Genomic DNA, 19,793 nt, shown 5'->3' on the forward strand with positions numbered 1-19,793 from the left:
AAAGGTGCTTTTTTCTGCTTGAATCTAAGGCTGCTGCTTGGGGCATTAATGCTGTGAGCCCCTCCATCATAGGCTCAAAATAAATGTGTCAGCTTAAGGATGCTTTTTTTTAAAAGTGTGTTTCATTTAATCTGTAGTTTGGTCTTGCTCAACATCAGAAATGTATCACGAGTTAGAAATCCCTGCTGAATTCACATTTTGACAGCTTCTGAAAAATACTCTCTGTGGACTTGCAGACTGATTCTACGAGTTTCTGCCTACTAAGTAAGTTAAGTTAGTGGCACAATGACTGTGGTCTTGTGACCCCTAATGCTGAGCTAGCCAGGATGCTGCATCAGAAGTCGGAGTCAGCATTCACCTATGACCAACAGGCAGAGTCCAAAATAGGATTGCACTCTGCACAAACCCTCAACCTAATTGTGTCTCGCCGTCATGTGAGATGAGAACTTTATAAACTATTTGTATTGTATGGGTGCAGTTGGGCAAGGCATGATGCTGATGGGTACTGAGATGGTGGGAAACTGATAATAAGGATTTGGATATTTACTGATGGTTATTAACTGAACCCAGCACTCAGCTTAGAAGACAAGTCTCCTTTGATAGTAAAATTGGCAGAGTCCTCACGGCTGTCAAGAAGGGGTGAGTTTCCATTTAATTTGCCTACTTGTCTCCACTTGCTGGGAATCCAGTCATTTATTTGTTTATAAAAAATATTTATATATCAGTGTACCATTCAAAAAATGTATCACAGTGGTTTAAAGGTAAAGAGACCCCGGACCATTAGTCCAGCCGTGACCGACTCTGGAGTTGTGGCACTCATCTCATGTTATTGGCTGAGGGAGCCAGCGTACAGCTTGCAGGTCATGTGGCCAGCATGACTAAGCTGCTTCTGGTGAACCAGAAACGGCGTTTACCTTCCTGCTCGGAGCGGTACCTATTTATCTACTTGCACTTTGACGTGCTTTTGAACTGCTAGGTTGGCAGGAGCTGGGACCGAGCAACGGGAGCTCACCCCGTCACGGGGATTCAAACTGCCGACCTTCTGATCGGCAAGCCCTAGGCTCTGTGGTTTAACCCACAGCGTCACCCGTGTCCCTCCATCATCACAGTGGTTTAGTGGTTTACAACAATATAAAAACGATGTCAAAACATTTTCACTCTAGCAGTAAAGGGATAAAACCTCTTGGACCTTGGCAGGCTGTGGCTAAATGTGGCTGCATTTGGAAATGCTTTAAAACTGCCCTGCACCTTGTCTTTCTCTGATTACCAGCCAGCAACTTGGTGCTGCCCAGCACAAATGAGAACAGACTCGAGGCAGCCACTGTAGTCATCTTAGGGGGGGGGGCTCTACTGTTTCTGCCACTTCAACCTTGCATTTCTCCACTGGGAGTGGATGAAACTCCCACATGGTGAAAATGTAGACAACGTACCAAATGGTGCCTCTAGCTCTGCAAGGGAATTCTTGTAGACACCATTTGCCAAATAATAAATATTAGCTTCCTCTTTCAGAATAAAACGAAAAGCCCAACAACATGCCTATGTGACCAAATGTGAAATCTGCCTGGGTGTGTGTGTGTGGTTGTGTTGCTACAAGAATCCATGAATATACTGAAGAACACAGGACGCTTGGGATTCATGCAGCAAGTAAGTCTGCATTATCATCCCAATGGCTGCACTTCAACTCTGTTGCCTGTCTTCCCATCAGCCCCTGGAAGCCCTTGAGTCCTTTTCAGAGTCCGCTTGGAGGAAGCTGTGCCCAACAGAAGGCAACTTGATTTTATTTATTTATTTAACAGCTTGCTATCTGCCCTTCCTCCAGGATGGAACATAGAGCGGTTTGCAATAATAGTCAATAACATATGATATTCAGTGTGTCCCCCCCCCCAACTCCATGGAAGGACCCTTTTGCCTTTCTCTTTTTCATCAGTCTGCTACAGAATTTCTTTGCGTTCTGCTAAAGGAGATTATGGTCATTGATTTGATTTTTTGTTAACTTTATCATTAGTAATTACTAAAGTACAATCAAAGCCAACAGCAAAAGCAGACCAATAACACCTCCTACCCTCCCAATTAAAAAAAATATCTGGTGAAATAAAAAAAGGTCTTAAGACCAGTGCAAAGATAATCACACTTAAAATAGAAAAAGTAAAAAAGGAATCAACTGAAGTAGCAATGGCATTACTTTAATAATTTTGAGTTGGCTTCCTGTTTTATCAGTTAGTGGTCTCCCAGTATTTTACTTACGAGTATTTTTTATTGTACTTCTGCTCCTTGAGTTTATCGTCCCTAACCACAATTCCTAATGCTTACAGCAGAACCACTTTCCTCTTCCATTATCAGCTCATATTTGCAGAATGAGCCTCAGTGACCTTCTCTACCCAAGCAATCCACAAAGACGCCAGGATGTGATTGCCCTGCACCAGGAACTGCTTGACTGCATGCAGCTGAATTTTAAGGCTACCGATGAACTAATTGGAGCACTGAATGAACATCTGGGAGCCAAGATTCCGCACGTTAAAATGAAAGAGGGCGGCACCATCAAAGAGAACTGTGACATCATCATCCGAGCCATGACTGATATTCAGCAAGAGGTATGGAAGTTTGATAAAGAAATAAAGGAAAAGCTAGAGCCATTAGTGTACCGTAAGCTTTATGATATCAAAGAGCCTGAGTTGGAAAAAATTGCAATAGCTCACAGGATCGTATCTGTTATACTTGGAGAGGCTACTGCATCTGCAGGTATAGTAGCTGTAAAATTGGTGTGTTCGAATATTGTAACTGTTACTGTTAACAAACTAATTGCTCTACTTGCACAGATTGGGTTATCTGTTCTAGGAGGCATTGCCATTAGTGCTCTGGGGCTGGGTATCGACATAATTCTTCATGCTATATTGGGAGCAGTGGAAAGAGATCACCTTGTAGCATGCATTGAGAGCTATGAGCAGCATCTGGCAGAGTTTAAGGAAGCCTCACAGATTTATCATTGTGCCATTACAGAAGTAAGTTCAATGGTGAAAGACAAAGCTAAATTAGGAATATCCGGGGATGTTCCTACACACTGGTGATTACACGAAACGTATACTAATATGACTGACAAGAACTTTCCCTTTTAATACGGCTTGTTCGTTTTTGCAATAAGCAACATAGAAATATAGAGTTTGGTGGTGAATAACCTGTTAAAGACAAAAGACCCTTGCAGATAAGCAGTAACCGAAAGGTGTAAGTTTCTGCAGGTATGTGACATGAGCAAATGCTCTAACAGCACAAACTTTACCATATTTACTCAGAAGTTAAGTCCCGTTGAACTCCCTGGGGATTCCTTCTGGATAAGTGGGGTTGGGATTGTAGCCTTTGATTGCAATCCTAATGTCTCCTCCCTTTCAGTGGGGATTTGTAGAAAAAACATATACAAATCCACTGTACAACAACTGCATACTAGAAATCAAGATGTAGTTATGCAGTTTATCCTTTTCCATGTGAATCAAGCTTGGTAATGTGGGAAATATTGAAAACATGCACTGCGTTATTGAGTTTTGAATATTATGAAATAAAATTTGAAATAGCACAATATATAACTGAATACAGTATGTGTTTTCTCAAATAAATGCATTTACCTGTGTTTTTCTCTATTCCATCTGTGCATGTTACATCTCAAATCAGCATAGGGACAATAAGAAAATATTGTTATGAGTTGGAGGTGGGGTCAGTCTAGATGGTACCCTGTGCCCCAACCTGTGATCCTGAGTGGGTGGGTGGGTGGGTGGTGGGGGATAGAATGTATAAGAGCAAGCTTGCCAAATCAGTTCCATTATTAAAGTCATGGCTTTGTCATCTCTTGGTATTTTTCCTGCCTTATAACTGCCTTTCCTTTCCTTGTCTTACTTTCTTTCTTATTAGTAAGTGAGCTTTGGTGGGAACATTTTGGTAAAAGCAAATTTGACCATATTAGTATGCACATCTCCCTCATACACTTCTGGATTGGTGAACCACCGTGAAACAAAACATCCTGGTAGAAATACAATTAAAATAGACATAAAGAAGTCCCAACCAAACCTGCCATTCAGCTTATTATGAAGAAGAAGTCCGATGGAGAAGGACTAGGCAAGGGCACTTCATCTTGGTGTGTAGGACTATCAGTTGCTGTAAATATGGTGACATCACAGAGGCTGTGAGGTGGGTAGTCTTGCATGATACAAAGAATGTGACAATGACATCATAGGCTCAAGCAGAGGAGCCAGAAAACATGAAACACAATACGTACATTAAAATGATGCAGACCAAATAGAAAATTCTTTTTCTAGGCTGTAGTGTACATGCCCAGCTCCCATAGTTTAGACTTTATCATCATGCTTGTTAATTTCAGTCTCAAGGTACAATATTTTCAACAGAAGACACAAGAAGGCCATTTTTCAAGGGGATATTATATACCTGTCGCCAGGCACTGCAGTCATCTTCAAAAGATGCTCCCACGGTGGGAAGAAGGAAAGCACTTATCTCCCACAGATCATAATCTGCTGTGTGAAGAAAACACATACTTTCTTTTGCTTATTCTGAATCTATTGCAACCGATACAGGAAGGACATGCTTTGTTGAAAGTGACAGGTTTTGTTAACACAGAGTTCTAAGACTAAGAGGGGGCAAAATTTCTTTATCCATTTCAACTTTCATAATTTCATAACTATCCAGGCTTCCTAAAAGAAAAAGTGTGACTAGTGTAGTGTATGCCTGAATGTTGTAGCTAAAGGTATGTTTCTCCCAATAAAAACATTTCAATGGAATTCCCCCATAAAAAAGCTTACTTGGAAGTAAGTGACATTGCTATCAATGGGACTTGCAACAAAATGTACTTTAGGGTAACGTTTATAAGTTAAACTTCTGTAAAGTATTGCCAGTAGGAGTCATGTTTTATATAAAGCATTTTAATGCTCTTTCGATATGATATGATCTGAACCGTCTTCTTCCCTCTAAAAAACATTGTGTGATTTAACCTGCAGTATAAATTATTTCTGAGCTTGTGCAAGAAAAGGACTTGGAATAATTTATTTCCAGGATTGGCAGGCGAGCGCCCCCTCTCGGCCTTCTCTGGTATAACGGCCTTCTAGACCGAAAATGGCGCCCTCCCTCTCCCCGCATCTTCTTTCAGTGTTGCCTAGCGACTATGAGAAACCTTAACCATAGAGATGCAGACCTTGGGAGATCTGAAGGACAAACCGGCCTTGAGCACCTCTGAGCTCAGGCGAACTGGAAAGAGAGATTTGCGGACGGTACCGTTACCATAGAGACGGGGGGAAAGTATATGGTCTCAGTCCTATACAGACACTTCCGGTCTGATGTTAATTACCTTTCCACTTTACAGTACAGTACAGTACTGTACAGTAATTCTAAATACAAAGTACCAAAGAGACACTGCAGCCTGGAGCGTCTAGTAACAAGGACAAGTATAGAGATAGGGAAAATACCGGTAGTCGGAAATCCTATAGAAAGAATTTTTTTTTTATGATTCCCTTTGACGTTTCCACATGCCAGGATGGAAATGAGAACTGCTTATATAAAATAATAAAGAAATCCAGGATTTTAGCGTACTTGAGAAGCAGGAGTCCACTCAGAAAGGAAGTAGCAGCATATATAGTAGCTCTTGCTTTAAGTTAGGATGTACTTTGTGAGAAAAAAGTGATTGCTGTCGGGGCCAGACCACTATCCCCATGATACTGTGGCTGAGATAGGGTTTCTTTACTTTTTGGGGGGTGCAATAGTATACTGTCAATCGAGCATGTCAGAAGCTAGTTTGATTTTCCAGCTCCAAATCCCCCACGCTTAACACCTATGGGGTTGCAGCAAACGGTAAAACTACACAGGGATAGCAAATACGGTGCCTTCGAGGTGTTATTGAACTCCAACTCCCAGCAGCCCCAGCCAGCATTGCCAACGGTCAAACGTACTCCAACAATACTTCGCCAGCCCCAAATGGCGACCCCTGGGACGTCACTCACAATTGCAGCCCAAAGCTCAGTTGCGTGCAAAACCTTGCATGCAAGATACCCGCAAAGTGCAGGCGAGGAGAGGAAGGGAACACTGACTTCCGAAGAGTCATAATCTCCAGTTTACCTTTCCAAAGAGTTTAAGTTTTTGTCATTTGTAGAATCCGATACGAGGCAAAATGGACAGCTGCTGTTCTTATTTTCGCGTGAGAAATTGACTGCTCCCCTTTTTAGTGCTTTACCCCCCACCCGAAAAATTCCTGCAGACGCCCATACTAATGGCTCTATCACTGGGCAGTGAGGCGGTTGCCTCAGGCGACATAAACTGAGGGGAAGGAGGAAGCAGTATGAGTTGCATATATTTCCAGTTTTCCACGCCAGGCAAGAACGTTCCTTTTTAACCAGGACTTTGGTTGATTTCATTGACATCCTACGCCCGTTTAAAATGTGGTTCTTTTTTGGGGAGGAGGGGGGAATTGTTATTAGGTTGTTGTATTAATTTTGATTATATACATTGTGGTTTTATATTTTGATTTTGTTTTGTGAACCGCCCTGTGAACCTCCGGGCATAGGGTATATATAAATTCAACCCGGGCATAGGGTATATATAATTCAACCCGGGCATATACCCGGGCATAGGGTATATATAAATTCAACAATTACACTAAAAACAAAATATATGAGCTCCGGTGCTTGCTGTTAACCTTTTCTTCCGGCTATCCTAAATTGGGGGTGCTAAACCCCAGACCTCCTTAATGGCCCGCTACTTCAGGCCGAATCAACTTCCCGTAAGTTGGGGACGGAAGACGAATCTTTGATGAGAAGCCCACGTGCCTCAAAGATCCTCATTTTTGCCGGAAGTTCAGGTTGTGGGCTACTCTAGTCGTCCCGCGCCTCTATCGCTGTTGCCGCGAGATCGCGCGGCTTTTCAAGATGGCGGCGACGCGGAGAGTATCCGAGGCGTGGCTTCTGTAGGGCCCTTTCTCTCTTTGGAGCGACCGGGCGCCGCTCTGCCGTCGGGGTTGGGGGGCTCCGGTCTCTTCCTTCGCGCCCCGTGGATCGACTGGGATCAGGCGCGGATTTGGGCTGTTCGCCTCCCCCTGCTTGGAGCCACCGGCCTTGGCGCCAGGTAACCTGTTACCGTTTCCCGACTTAGAAATCATTTCATCTTGATGGGCACAAACAGTTGTTTATACCCCGAAGGCTGGAGCTTTGTGCAGAGCTGCGTCTCCTGATGGTCCAGTGTTAAAACCCTGGTCGGATCAAGGGCGAGCGTTCTTCAGTAAATGAGTGACTTTAACAGGAAAGGGTTTTTTATTTTTTAAAAAAATCTTATTATACTATTTTATTGTTATTATTATTTATATTATATTATTATTATTCGTGACTATTACAATGAAATGTGCTTCTGCCTGACTTACAGGGCTTCACTCGTGTGTTTAATACTGTCGTTTATGCTAAATTATATATATTTTTTCCCTTCCTGGTCTAGTTTTCATTCAGTGAAACAATAAAATAAACAAACTATCAAAATGGGGCGAAGATCCACGTCATCCACCAAGAGTGGGAAGTTCATGAATCCCACAGATCAAGCTCGTAAGTGTACACAGAATTTATTTATTTTTTAAGTAAGGGGAGGGTTTTAGGGGAGACGCATGGTTGAAAGCATGTACCACAGTATTAGAAACTGAGATAGGAAAGCTAGGAGCCAAATGGCATCTTAAACCTAGGTTACGGGCACAACAATGGAATGTCTAGGTGCTTTTTTTTTAATAAGACAAAGCTGAAAATGAATGAACTACTGCTAAAATATTATGTTCATTTTTCACATGGTCTAGTCCTTCCCCTGCGCCCCCCCCCCCATATTCTTAAGAGGGTCTCTTCTCCAGTCTTTAGCGGGTACCTGGAAGTGGGGAGGCAGGAAAAAGGTCCTCCTTTCCTTCCACTCTGCAGTTTTAATCTGAAATCTTAGGCGCAGAACTAAGCCCAGAGCTCAGAAACTGCTCACACTAATTAAATTCCCTGTTTCAAAAAGTGCCTATAACAATGGGAGTTTTGAACACTGTTGTAGCCTGAGGTATAAGACTTAACACTGCAGGCTAAAAATGTTACAGTATACTATGGGTTTAGCATTAAACAGTGTCAGTGTCAGTTTAGCATTAAACATGTCAGTGAAGGAATGTACAGGAATATAAAATAATGGGATGTTGGTAATGTCAAGTGGAGATTTTTCTTCAGAAGAGTGCTTTACATCAAGCTAATCAGTTAAAGGCATAATGTTGCTGCTGTTGTATCTCATATACAAATATTTAAATTAAATTATTTGAAGAGCAGTCAGTATGACTTGGTTCACTGCAGTCTGTGAATTATAGGATTTTTCTCATAGTTAAATCTAAGTGTGCTGCTGTGCAGCTTCAAGTCGGTCCATGTTTACTATGGCTGTGTACACACTATACCTTCAAAGCACCTTTGAAGCACAGACTTTTTCCTCAAAGAATTTTGAGTGCTGTGGTTTATTAAGGGTCCCTGGGAATTATAACTACAGTATGTGCAGTGTAAGCTACAGTGCTCTGAATTTTTTGAGGGAAAGAATTTGCTTCAAATGTGCTTTAAAGGTATAGTGTGTACACAGGCTGTGTTTGCAAGAGTCAGATTCCTTTTGGATGGTAGAACACTCAACTTCTTTTCCTTAAAGACAGTTTTGGGAAAAGGTGGAGTAAGAGGTTGGTCAGGCAACATTGTGTGTGCTTTTGTGAAGTATACAAGTAAAGCCTTATAGACTTAGATTCCTCCTTGGGCAGATGCTGGTTGCATTTGCACACAACAATAAACCAGATTTTCTGACTGGCTGTTGTTTGCTGTGAACAAGTAGCATTCTGGTGCATGTTGGCCAGTTCCTGCTCTGCTCCTTCCCTGGCACAAGTACAGTACCTCTTAGGATTCAAAGTGTACTCTGAAGTACAATGAGTTCCATGATAAGTGTGATTATGATTGCAGCCCAAAGCTTGCTAGTACTGGGACTGAAATTGAGCATTTATATCTTTGCAGGCAAGGAGGCTCGAAAAAGGGAGCTTAAGAAGGTGAGAGATCATTGCTTTACTAAAGGCTGGTGACCCTGTACTTCTATGAGTTACGATCCTAACATAAAGCGTACCTTGTTAATGTAGTACTTGGTAACTGATGAGCCCTTTCCTATTTAAAAATACAGTATTTTCCAAGTATTCATAAAGCTGGAGAAATATTGAATTTTTAATAGAATTGTGATAGTACTAATGCTATATATTTATCGTTTTCCTTGATGGATGATTAGTCTTATTCCCATCTGTAAGTATAAATATCTTAGCAGTGTTTGACCAAGTACTCAAGTGTCTTTAAACAGGAAGCCACTAATATAAAACCCACAGAACTAGAGACTGAGGATTGTAAATGTTGATAGGGTATAAATGTGAAGGTGTGTTAACACACTGCCTTTAAAATTGGAATGTAAAATCAATTTTAACAGCTTAGAACAGTGTTGTGCAGACTTTAGTCTTGTGGGATCTGTTTTTGTTTTTTTTAAAACTAGAAACTTATTATCCTCCAAGTAGAGCCGGGTGCAAGATACGTTATAGTGGGGGCAACAGACTCTTAAAATTAAGGCACAGGGTGCCTCTAAGCACATGTTTGGCCCATAATTATTTTCCCAGTACCAGAACTGAGCTCACAGTCCTGTCATGCAAAAACCCACTCCTGGCTCCCCCTATTTTTTGTATTGTATATGTTGCTTGGTTTGACTGATAGAGGAATCTTTCACTCTCTCTCATTTTCTGGTGAATCCAGAACAAGAAGCAACGCATGATGGTGAGAGCAGCAGTGTTGAAGATGAAGGATCCCAAGCAAATAATCCGAGATATGGAAAAACTTGATGAAATGGGTAGGTTTGAATAAACCTTTTTGGGGGTTGGGGGAAACTTGAATGGAGAAACCAGGTGGGGCCAAATGCATCTGTGAAGCTGAAAGAATTAGGGGCAGGCAATATGGTACTCTCTATATGTTATACTAAAGCACCTATTGTCGCTGACCACTGGTCATGTTGGCTGGGGCTTATGGGAGTTAATAGTTAAAAAATATTTGGAGGAGGAACACATTGGCTAATGTAACAAATGTTATCAGATACCATGTTTTTTGGAATAAGGAGATTAAGGGCTGGGTACACTCAAGTGGCCAGTTTCTGTAGAGAGTTGGTAGCTCTCCCCCCCCATGTTCGTTTTCTTTCTCTCTTTTAGAAGCCATCCTAGAAACTGATGGGACCAGGCAAGCTGCCCTAGAAAGAGAGTTCCTTGAATGGGGAGCCAGGCCCAGAAAGGCCCTCTCCCTCCTCCCTAGTCACTACTTGGGTTGCTGATCAGGCTGGGCCACCTGGGAACTAACAAGAGTTATTTGAGCATCAGTAAGCTGTGTTCCCAAATATGTATTCTCTTTTAGTGGCACTCAGGAGGAAAGCTTTCTTTGGGGTTCTGTTTCTGAACATGGATGCCACAACGGCACAGGTGTTATAAACGTGGTGTGGTGGGAGGAAGAGAAAACAATGACTTAATTCAGGCTTTGCTTGTATATCTCTCTCCTTCCACATGGTTGTCTCAATCCTAATACTGGATTAGAGTTTAACCCAGTGCAGCAACCCCAGCTCAATGAGAAGGTGCTGAAGGACAAGCGTAAGAAATTACGTGAGACCTTTGAGCGGATCCTGCGGCTCTATGAGAAGGAGAATCCAGACATCTACAAGGAGTTGCGCAAGCTAGAAGTGGAATATGAGCAGAAGAGATCTCAGCTCAGTCAGTACTTCGATGCTGTAAAGGTATCTGCCCTCATCAGATTTGAATGGCATTGATTTAAGGCAGGGCTAGGCAACCTAAGGCCCGTGGGCTGGATGTGGCCCAATCACCTTCTCAATACGGCCCGCGGGCAGTCTGGGAATCAGCGTGTTTTTACATGAGTAGAATGTGTCCTTTTATTTAAATGCATCTCTGGATTATTTGTGGGGCATAGGAATTCATTCAATTCCCCCCCCCCCCAAAAAAAATATAGTCTGGCTCACCACATGGTCTGAGGGACGGTGGAGCGGCCCATGGCTGAAAAAGGTTGCTGACCCTTGATTTAAGGGTTCTTACTCCTGGCTTACTTAAGTGTGGTCAGTGCAAGGCCAGTAGCTTGGTTCCTTCTAAGCCCTTCTGTGCTTTTTTAAAAAATTACAAGCACACCATGCATATGCCTAGTAACAGTACATGCAAGCAGTGGTGTGTTGCATTTGAAATTCAGTTACATACCGGTACAAACACCTTTAGGTGGCAAACTGGCTTTTCTGAATCTCCTCCCTATGTAGTTTGGTGACTTGGTGACCAGAAACCTTCACTTTTCCCTCCTCAGATTTCATTGGAATGTTTTGAATGACTGACTATTTCATTAATTTGACTGGTCGTGTGATGTTCCTTCTAAATGGTTGCTTGCATTTATGAATTGTCAGGAAGCTAAATGTTATGCCACTGATTGCTTCATGTTGCTTTCTCATTTATAAAGCACCTAAAGTTTGTGCACCCCCCCCCAACTATTCCTGCCTGCAGGCTTACAGTCAACTAGACATGGCTCAGAATGGAAGTGAAAGCCCTCTTGGCTGATTATTAAAGCTAGTAGTTATTTTTTTTATTTAAATGTTTTCATTTATGCTAACTGCTTACAGTCTAAGTGACATAATTCAAAATAAATGGGGAGGGGAGAGGAAGATAAGTAGGTTCCAGGGCTAAGTCTTTCATGAGGTTATACCAGGCATAGGGAAACCTGGCCCTCCAGATGTTTTGGGACTACAGCTCCCATCATCTCTAGCTAACAGGACCAGTGGTCAGGGATGATGGGAATTGTAGTCTCAAAACATCTGGAGGGCCGAGTTTGTTGATGCCTGGGTTATACAATCAAGATACATAATGAACAGGTCACTGCAGTTCTGGGAGGAGAGGATCCATGTGTCAGGTGATCCCATTTGAGCTGATGGAGGGGTGCTTGTCTCACCTCTCTGTCACATACCCGTTGTCACCTCCTGAAGATTAACCTAAGGGAATGTTTAAAAATCTCTTTCAGAATGCTCAGCATGTCGAAGTGGAGAGTATCCCCCTGCCAGATATGCCTCATGCCCCTTCCAACATCCTCATTCAGGACATCCCCCTGCCTGGAGCGCAGCCCCCCTCTATTCTCAAAAAGACATCAGCCTATGGGTAAGCAAGGAAATGCACTGGAAAAGGCCAAAGCTCTTTTTGGGGTTAGTCTGTGTGGATTAGAATCTGATGCTGCAACTGTGATTAAATTGGCTTTTGTTGTTATTTTACTTGTGCTTTTAGAGCTTTTAAAAGCCACATGCTATAATTTGTGAGCTGCTTTTTGTTCATGCGGTTTAATGGTGGTTCTTGAAGTGTAGCTTAAGGCACAAGACATGGACTGACATCATTTGGGCTGCATGCTAGTACAGAAAAGTTTTAAGTGTGGCTGTCGATTAAATCCATGCATATATTGAATTGAATTGGTGCTCAGCTTCTTGTCCTTGCTGTCAGCTGTTTTGTTGCTGGTCGAGAAGAAATACTAACATCAGCCACTAGTGAGACAGTTGGCATAATATTCACAGGGTATAAATAAGTAGCCAGAAACTAGGGCAAAAGCTCAGCCGCTGCTGCATTGGTACCCAGCTCTCTAGCTCAAACTGAAAAGCTTGTAAATCCTTAGCTCTTATACTGTTCAAAACCTTGTTTCTAGACCTCCTGTCCGGCCTGTTTCTGTACTTCCACCCCCTGGGCTTGGTGTTCCTCGCTTACCTCCAGGCAGGAAGCCTCCAGGACCTCCACCAGGGCCTCCTCCACCTCAGGTCTTGCAGATGTACGGCCGGAAGGTTGGATTCACCTCAGAGATGGCCCCTCGGAGAAGAGAAGAGGAGGTGTCTTACAGTCCAGAGACAGGTAGTTATTTTTCTCATCCACAAGCGCTACCTTTGAAGGTGGCCTGGAAACTACAACTACAGTGGTGCCTCGCTTAACGGATGCCCTGCTTAACGAAATTTCCGCTTAACGAAAGGATTTTTCAAGCGGAGGTTGCCTCGCTAGACGAATTCGTTTTATGAAAAATTCGTCTAGCGAATCGCGGTTTCCCATAGGAATGCATTGAAATTCAATTAATGCGTTCCTATGGGCAAAAACAAATTAAAAAAAAATTCAATGCATTCCTATGGGATTCGCTAGACAAATTTTTCGTTATAAGAAAAGACCCGTGGAACGAATTAAATTCGTCTAGCGAGGCACCACTGTAATACAGAATGCGGCAGCTAGACTGGTAACTGGGAGTGGCTGCCGAGACCACATAACACCAGTCCTGAAAGACCTACATTGGCTCCCAATACATTTCCGAGCACAATTCAAAGTGTTGGTGCTGACCTTTAAAACCCTAAACGGCCTTGGCCCAGTATATCTGAAGGAGCGTCTCCACCCCCATCGTTCTGCCCGGACACTGAGGTCCAGCACCAAGGGCCTTCTGGCGGTTCCCTCACTGCGAGAAGCGAAGTTACAGGGAACGAGGCAGAGGGCCTTCTTGGTAGTGGTGCCCGCCCTGTGGAACATCCTCCTATCAGATGTCAAGGAACTAAACAACTATCTGACTCTTGGCAGACATCTGAAGGCAGCCCTGTTTAGGGAAGCTTTTAATGTTTGATGTTTTATTGTGTTTTTAATATTCTGCAGAAAGCTGCCCAGAGTGGCTGGGAAGACTCATCTAGATGGGTGGGGTATAAGTAATAAACATATTATATTATTATTATTACCATTGTATTTGAGGATGGGGGCTGGGGTTCCATATTCTTCTGTAAACAGGCAGTTGTGCTTTGTGGAAAAGTTGGGGAAATCTTCTGACAGTTTCATACATTCTTCATGCTCTCCTGTATTTTTAAGAGATGTAAAACTAGATTTAGTTTTAGGGACACAGATCTATAAGGAGAAGAAAAGACACATTGTCAATTTTGAAGGAGGCCTAAAAGATGGTTGGCAAATAAATAGAAAGGAAAGCCATGTAAGACATTTCCATGTTTTGAGCATGGAAGAAATATTTGAAATAGCTGGTGTGCATATGCATTCTTGTGTACGTGCTATTAAAAAGCTACTAGTTCCCAAGAAATACATTAGGATTGCTATTTAGAACTCCCCCCCCCTTCCCCCAAATCTCAGATTTATGTGAATGCTTTTTGGATATGACTGCTATGATACTTGGCATCCCACAGTTAAATATGGTTAATGAAACACTCCCCTAGCATGAATGATAAACAATGATCCCTGGCTTAGCAATATATCTGAATCAGCAATTGTGGTTTTGTTCCAAGTCACAGTGTTAAACCAAGGTTTGTTCTTGGCATACCAACAGTGGCTTGTTTGGATGTAATGGTAAGCCAGAGATTGTATTTTGTTGATGGTGCCAAGGAAGGAATGAAGCAGAACCAGTCTGTATGTTTCAGGTAAACCATTAACTACGGTGTACAATGATGTTCAAATCTCGCCACTAAATAAATATTGTCAATGTTAACCTACTTTTTTGCTTTCTTGCTTTGTTTGGGAACAATTTTATATAAATTATCATCAGCTATGCTCATTTGTAGACACCTTGCTGTACATCTGTGGGTTTATAGAAGAAACCAGCCATCCAGAAATCAAAGTGGGCAGCTTGCAGGTGATGCAGGTATTCTGTAGTTACAGAAATACTAGTCCAAATACTCATTGATATTTCATAATGATCCCTCTTGGCTGTGAAGTCTGCAGGAGAGTATCGGAACCTGAACTGTTGATTCTCCTCTTCACCTCCCTACCCCATCGTATTGTAAGGGAAAGCCTTCACAGTAGCAAAACAAGCTGAACGTTGCTTTTTCTTGGTGGCTTCATGTTTGAACTACTCAGGTCCACGAGGACAGGATGATGAAGCTTCCAGTACCAGTGAAGATGAGGGGTATCCCGAGGACATGGATCAGGACAAGCACGATGACACTACTGATGACAGCGACAGTGACAGAAGCGATGCAGACAGCGAAGGGGATGAGTTCATGCATCACGATGACACGGCTGAAAGGGAGGGTGGTGAAGACAAGAAATTGGGTAAGCTTCTCAGGAAAATGGATTTGAAATAGTTATGCTTTCATAGTGTTTGAGTAGATGAGAGCAAGCATGAATGCTTTGCCAACATCTGAATTATTGTTCTAAGCTCTATTATAGGAGGCTTTCCAGCATTATTTTGTAATGCTGGTAGAGTGGTACAAGCAATCTCTTGAGTTCTATCTTTATAAACATACCGTTCTTGACTAGTCTGGTACGTATCCCACCTGATGTATATACTGGCTGCATCAAAGAGGGAGTTAATACAGCAAAGTCTGCTTGGCTCCTCCTCCTCTTAGAACTGTTTCCCTTAATGGCTGTTCCATCTGGTCATTGTAACAATTGCATAACTTGATGTAAGAATTTGTGGCGGAATCTGTTGTTTTGCTCTCCCCCCCCTTACCTTTTTTGGGGGGGACATTGGGGCACTTTATAAATAATAGCTAATAATAATGTTGGGTCATTTGGTTATTAGAAGAGATAAATGGCTTTGTACAGCATAAAATCTAGCAGCTAATGTTCTCACCTGTAAGAGTCACTTGAAGCCTTGAAAATACATAGCTACTTAAATTTCTGAATTGCAGCATGGAAGAGCCTGGATTTTTAAAGCATTCCAGAAATTAAAACTGAGAGGAGGTGATTGATGATCTCCTAATCCTCCATCACTTTACTTCTGCAGGTCATAGTGTACGGTTTGCTGAGATACCTGGAAAATCACGCAAGAAGAAGAAGAAGAACATGAAAGAGCTCACGCCACTTCAGGCCATGATGCTGCGAATGGCTGGTAAGAAAGCCTGGATTTTTCTCAGCTTTATTCCCCCCCCCCCAACCTTTAGTTGCAAGCTATGGAAGTCTGTTCACCCAGAGAACTTAACTCACAAATAGTTTATTAAGCAAGGAATTGCTTTAACAATCTATCTAGAAAGTGCCTTATGAATAGAAGCTAGGATATGGGACCATTTAGCACATCAGCTGACTGATACAGCAGTGACTTTGAACTCATAATTTGCATGTGTGGTTGTCTTCCAAATTCCTGAGGTCCCAACCCCTGATTAAATTAATATGAAGATGGAAGGCAGGGTCTGGTTTCAAGGATGCTTTCATAGCTTTCTCAGACTGGTCATGGGGAGGCTGGTGTGTCGCTGTGATTTTCAGACACTCTGGGGTGAAGGAACCCAATAAGCGGCTCCCCACAAAATATTAACATAGGACTATTGCAGAAGAGTGTTATATAGACTTTCAAACCTTAAAGATACACTGAGGAACCCCAAAGCCAATTCTATCTAGCTTTTCAAAACTTAGCCAGAAAATGAATTCCTTGACACCACAGGGCATCATTCCTTGGATGATGGTTAGGTGTGCCGTGGGTGGAGGAAGCACTGCGCAACCATTTCCATGCTTCAGATGAAAGAAAGTGGGTGTAAGAAAAATTCTGAACCCTGCGCTCCTACTCTGGATTAGGTCCCATGTCACCTGCTGGAATTTATTTCCAATCTATGCCAGCCTGGGGCAGGGCTGCTAATCTTCCAACCCCATTCAACAGGAGGGATACAGGAATGAGGCAGTGGGCATGGAACATCCTGGAGGAAATTTGGGCCTTGCCATAGCTGCCCTATGGAGATACTTGTAGCATTCAATATCAATTTCTTAATTTCTGATAGAATATTTTCCCTGGGCCTTCAAATAATTCTTTTCCGATGTCAGCCTGTGGTCTTTATTGGCTTTTTATGCCCCATAATCTGTTTTAAAGACTCAAGCCTGCATTATTTCTCTGCAGGCCAGGAAATTCCTGAGGGAGGCAAAGAGATAGAGGAATATTCTGAAGAGGAAGATGATGATGATGACGACGACTCAGAGGCTGAAGATACACCCCAGCAGCAAAGCACGGAAGAGGCCCATGCTGAGACGGCATCGTCGGCACCCTCTCAAGCATCCCAGCCACAGCAGCAGCCACCACCTCAGCCTGTTCCTCCAGCTCAGATGCAAGCGCCTCCCATGCCTGGGCCACCTCCTCTTGGGCCACCTCCTGCACCACCCTTGAGGCCTCCAGGGCCACCTACTGGCCTCCCTCCTGGTCCTCCTCCAGGTGAGCACCTGATGAAATTTAAGAAATCCAGGCTTCTCTTTGCTTTGGGGTCCCAGTTTGGAAATCCCCATAACAGGCAGTTGTCTTACTCAGCTAGCATACTGGTGGAGGATTCCTACTCCAACGTCACATGAATGTTGCACTCCAAACACTTGTCTTTCTCATCAGGCAGATACCCAGTTTTTGTTTAAGCAGTCTCTTGCAGCCTTGGCAACAAAAGGAGGGGGGAGGAAGCTACCCAGTGGATGGATGACTGCCTTTGGCACTTTGTAAATGATTTTACAATGTGATTCAGAAGGAAAAAGCAAAGTATTTTGATAAAAAAAGTAGTCACCATTACCATGGGCTGCGTTGGAGTATTTTTGTAAAAAAGCAAGGTAGTTAAAAAACCTCTCTTATCTCTTTGGCACAAGAACAGGTAAATGGTATGAGGAATTGCCATGTTAACCCATAAACTAAACAGTCTTCGTGCAAATGCTTTTACAGGGGCTCCTCCGTTTCTTAGGCCACCTGGGTTGCCTGGACTGCGTGGCCCTTTACCACGACTGTTGCCACCTGGACCTCCCCCTGGCCGCCCACCTGGCCCTCCACCTGGTCCACCGCCAGGTCTACCTCCTGGCCCTCCCCCAAGAGGACCCCCACCTCGCCTACCACCTCCAGCCCCTCCAGGTAATACTAGTTTTACTCACAGAATCTTATTCATTGTTATGGATAAACAAAGGTCTTCTTGAATTAGTCTAGTGGCGTATGTTTTTATCTCAGGTATTTTTATTTAGTAAGAGTTAGGTAAAGGTACCCCTGACCATTAGGTCCAGTCGCAGACGACTCTAGGGTTGCAGTGCTCCCCTTGCTCTATAGGTCAAGGGAGCCGCCGTTTGTCTACAGACAGCTTCCGGGCCATGTGGCCAGCATGACTAAGCCGCATCTGGCGAACCAGAGCAGCACACGGAAACGCCGTTTACCTTCCCGCCGGAGTGGTACCTATTTATCTACTTGCACTTGATGTGCTTTTGAACTGCTAGGTGGGCAGGAGCTGGGACTGAACAACGGGAGCTCACCCCGTCGCGGGGATTCGAACCGGCGACCTGATCGGCAAGCCCTTGGCTCTGTGGTTTAGACCACAGCTCCACCCGCTGCTATGTTATGTACTTCTTAATAAAAATGATAATTTCTAAGTGGTCAACTACAAGCTGTTGTTGAATCCTAAAATTAGAGGGTGATATTTTCTTGTCCTTTTTGTTCCAGCACAGTGAAACACTAGGTTTTATGAACCATTGGTATACCTTTTGGAATCTGATGATTTAAAATGGGCGTCCCATGTAATTTTACAAATATAATTACCTTAAATTAAGGAACTTGAACTCAAGCTGGTATTGGTTACTTCTGAGCAAAGAGTAGCAGGCTAACTTTTATCTCTTCCTCCAGGCATCCCCCCTCCTCGTCCGGGCATGTTGCGCCCTCCTTTGGTGCCCCCACCTGGGTTATTCCCCCCAGCTCCCATTCCCAACCCTGGGGTGCTGAGTGCTCCCCCCAGCTTGATCCAGCGTCCCAAGGTGGATGACACCAGTGCAGCCACCATTGAGAAGAAAGCTACAGCAACCATCAGCGCCAAGCCACAGATCACCAACCCCAAGGCTGAGATCACCCGCTTCGTGCCCACAGCTTTGCGAGTTCGCCGAGAGAACAAAGGGACAGCTGCCACCACCCAGAGAAAACCTGATGATGAACCTTCTGTTCAGATAACCAAAGCAACTCCTAAGGCTGGCTCTTCTGCTCCCATTTCTGTGCAGACAAAGGATGATGTGTATGAAGCTTTCATGAAGGAAATGGAGGGGCTACTGTGACAATCTGTTTCCAGTTAACCTGTATATTCTCTGCGATTATGAGATCAGACTACTATTCTTAGGGGCAGAGGTTCCATGTTATAGTGGCATCCGGTTGAAGAGCTCCTTCATTTGTGACAATAGTCCCCCATCCCAGTTAACTTTTGATCACATTTGGGAGAACGACCACTGCAGAGAGTGGAAAAGGGGTGCAATTACTCTACTCACTTTTTAATGAAAGACTTGGTTGTGTCTGTGTGCTCATGGAAAATCCTGTTGTCTCATTTTTGTTAAGGGGAGGAATTACTTGAGGAACCAAAACACACTGTTAAAGCATTTCTTCCACATATACCTGATCAAGTTTTTATGTTTTGTTTTGGTGGCTTTCTGTAAATATTTTGTAATGCTGTTTTTAGCTGGGTGAGATAAATGGGTTTACACATTGTTGTAAGGTGGGCAGGTTACTGTTTGCATATGTGGCATGCAAACATTTTGCACCCTGTGTATCCTGCACTCACTACTGTGGCTTCTTGCTTACAGGAGCGATCATTGTCTTATTGAAATAGAATAAATATTTGATGTAATACACCACTGTCTGACTAGTTATCTGTACTGCTATTTTGGGTTTAGGAAGGAAAAGAAGTAGCCTGAGGACCTGACAAACGGCACCTATGGAAGGTAGCTAATGATGGTTTCGACTTAGAGAACTCTAGCAAATATCCCTAATATCTGAAGAACCCATAAAAGGGAGAAAAGCTGTTCA

The 19,793-nt window shown here is 43.2% G+C and overlaps 2 protein-coding genes across 3 annotated transcripts; both read left to right on the forward strand.

Moving 5' to 3' along the window:
- Positions 1-487: 487 nt before the first annotated feature.
- Positions 488-3,508, forward strand: SMCO3 (single-pass membrane protein with coiled-coil domains 3). Of its 2 annotated transcripts, XM_035128139.2 has the most exons (3): positions 488-639; positions 1,510-1,644; positions 2,313-3,508. In XM_035128139.2, exons 2-3 carry the CDS (start codon positions 1,600-1,602, stop codon positions 3,063-3,065), a joined length of 798 nt encoding a protein of 265 aa, XP_034984030.1. In that variant the 5' UTR covers positions 488-639; positions 1,510-1,599; the 3' UTR covers positions 3,066-3,508. The 2 variants fall into 2 exon arrangements, with proteins under 2 accessions (XP_034984030.1, XP_034984031.1); XM_035128140.2 differs by lacking the exon at positions 488-639 and having other exon boundaries at positions 1,522-1,644; positions 2,341-3,508.
- Positions 3,509-6,876: 3,368 nt separating this feature from the next.
- Positions 6,877-19,618, forward strand: WBP11 (WW domain binding protein 11). Its single transcript, XM_035128141.2, has 12 exons — positions 6,877-7,107; positions 7,471-7,574; positions 9,027-9,058; positions 9,798-9,891; positions 10,619-10,815; positions 12,090-12,223; positions 12,756-12,955; positions 14,930-15,124; positions 15,801-15,905; positions 16,899-17,207; positions 17,694-17,876; positions 18,633-19,618. Exons 2-12 carry the CDS (start codon positions 7,511-7,513, stop codon positions 19,049-19,051), a joined length of 1,932 nt encoding a protein of 643 aa, XP_034984032.1. The 5' UTR covers positions 6,877-7,107; positions 7,471-7,510; the 3' UTR covers positions 19,052-19,618.
- Positions 19,619-19,793: the final 175 nt, after the last annotated feature.

This window comes from Zootoca vivipara, chromosome 10 (genome assembly GCF_963506605.1).
Source record: "Zootoca vivipara chromosome 10, rZooViv1.1, whole genome shotgun sequence".
Classification (NCBI taxonomy): domain Eukaryota; kingdom Metazoa; phylum Chordata; class Lepidosauria; order Squamata; family Lacertidae; genus Zootoca; species Zootoca vivipara.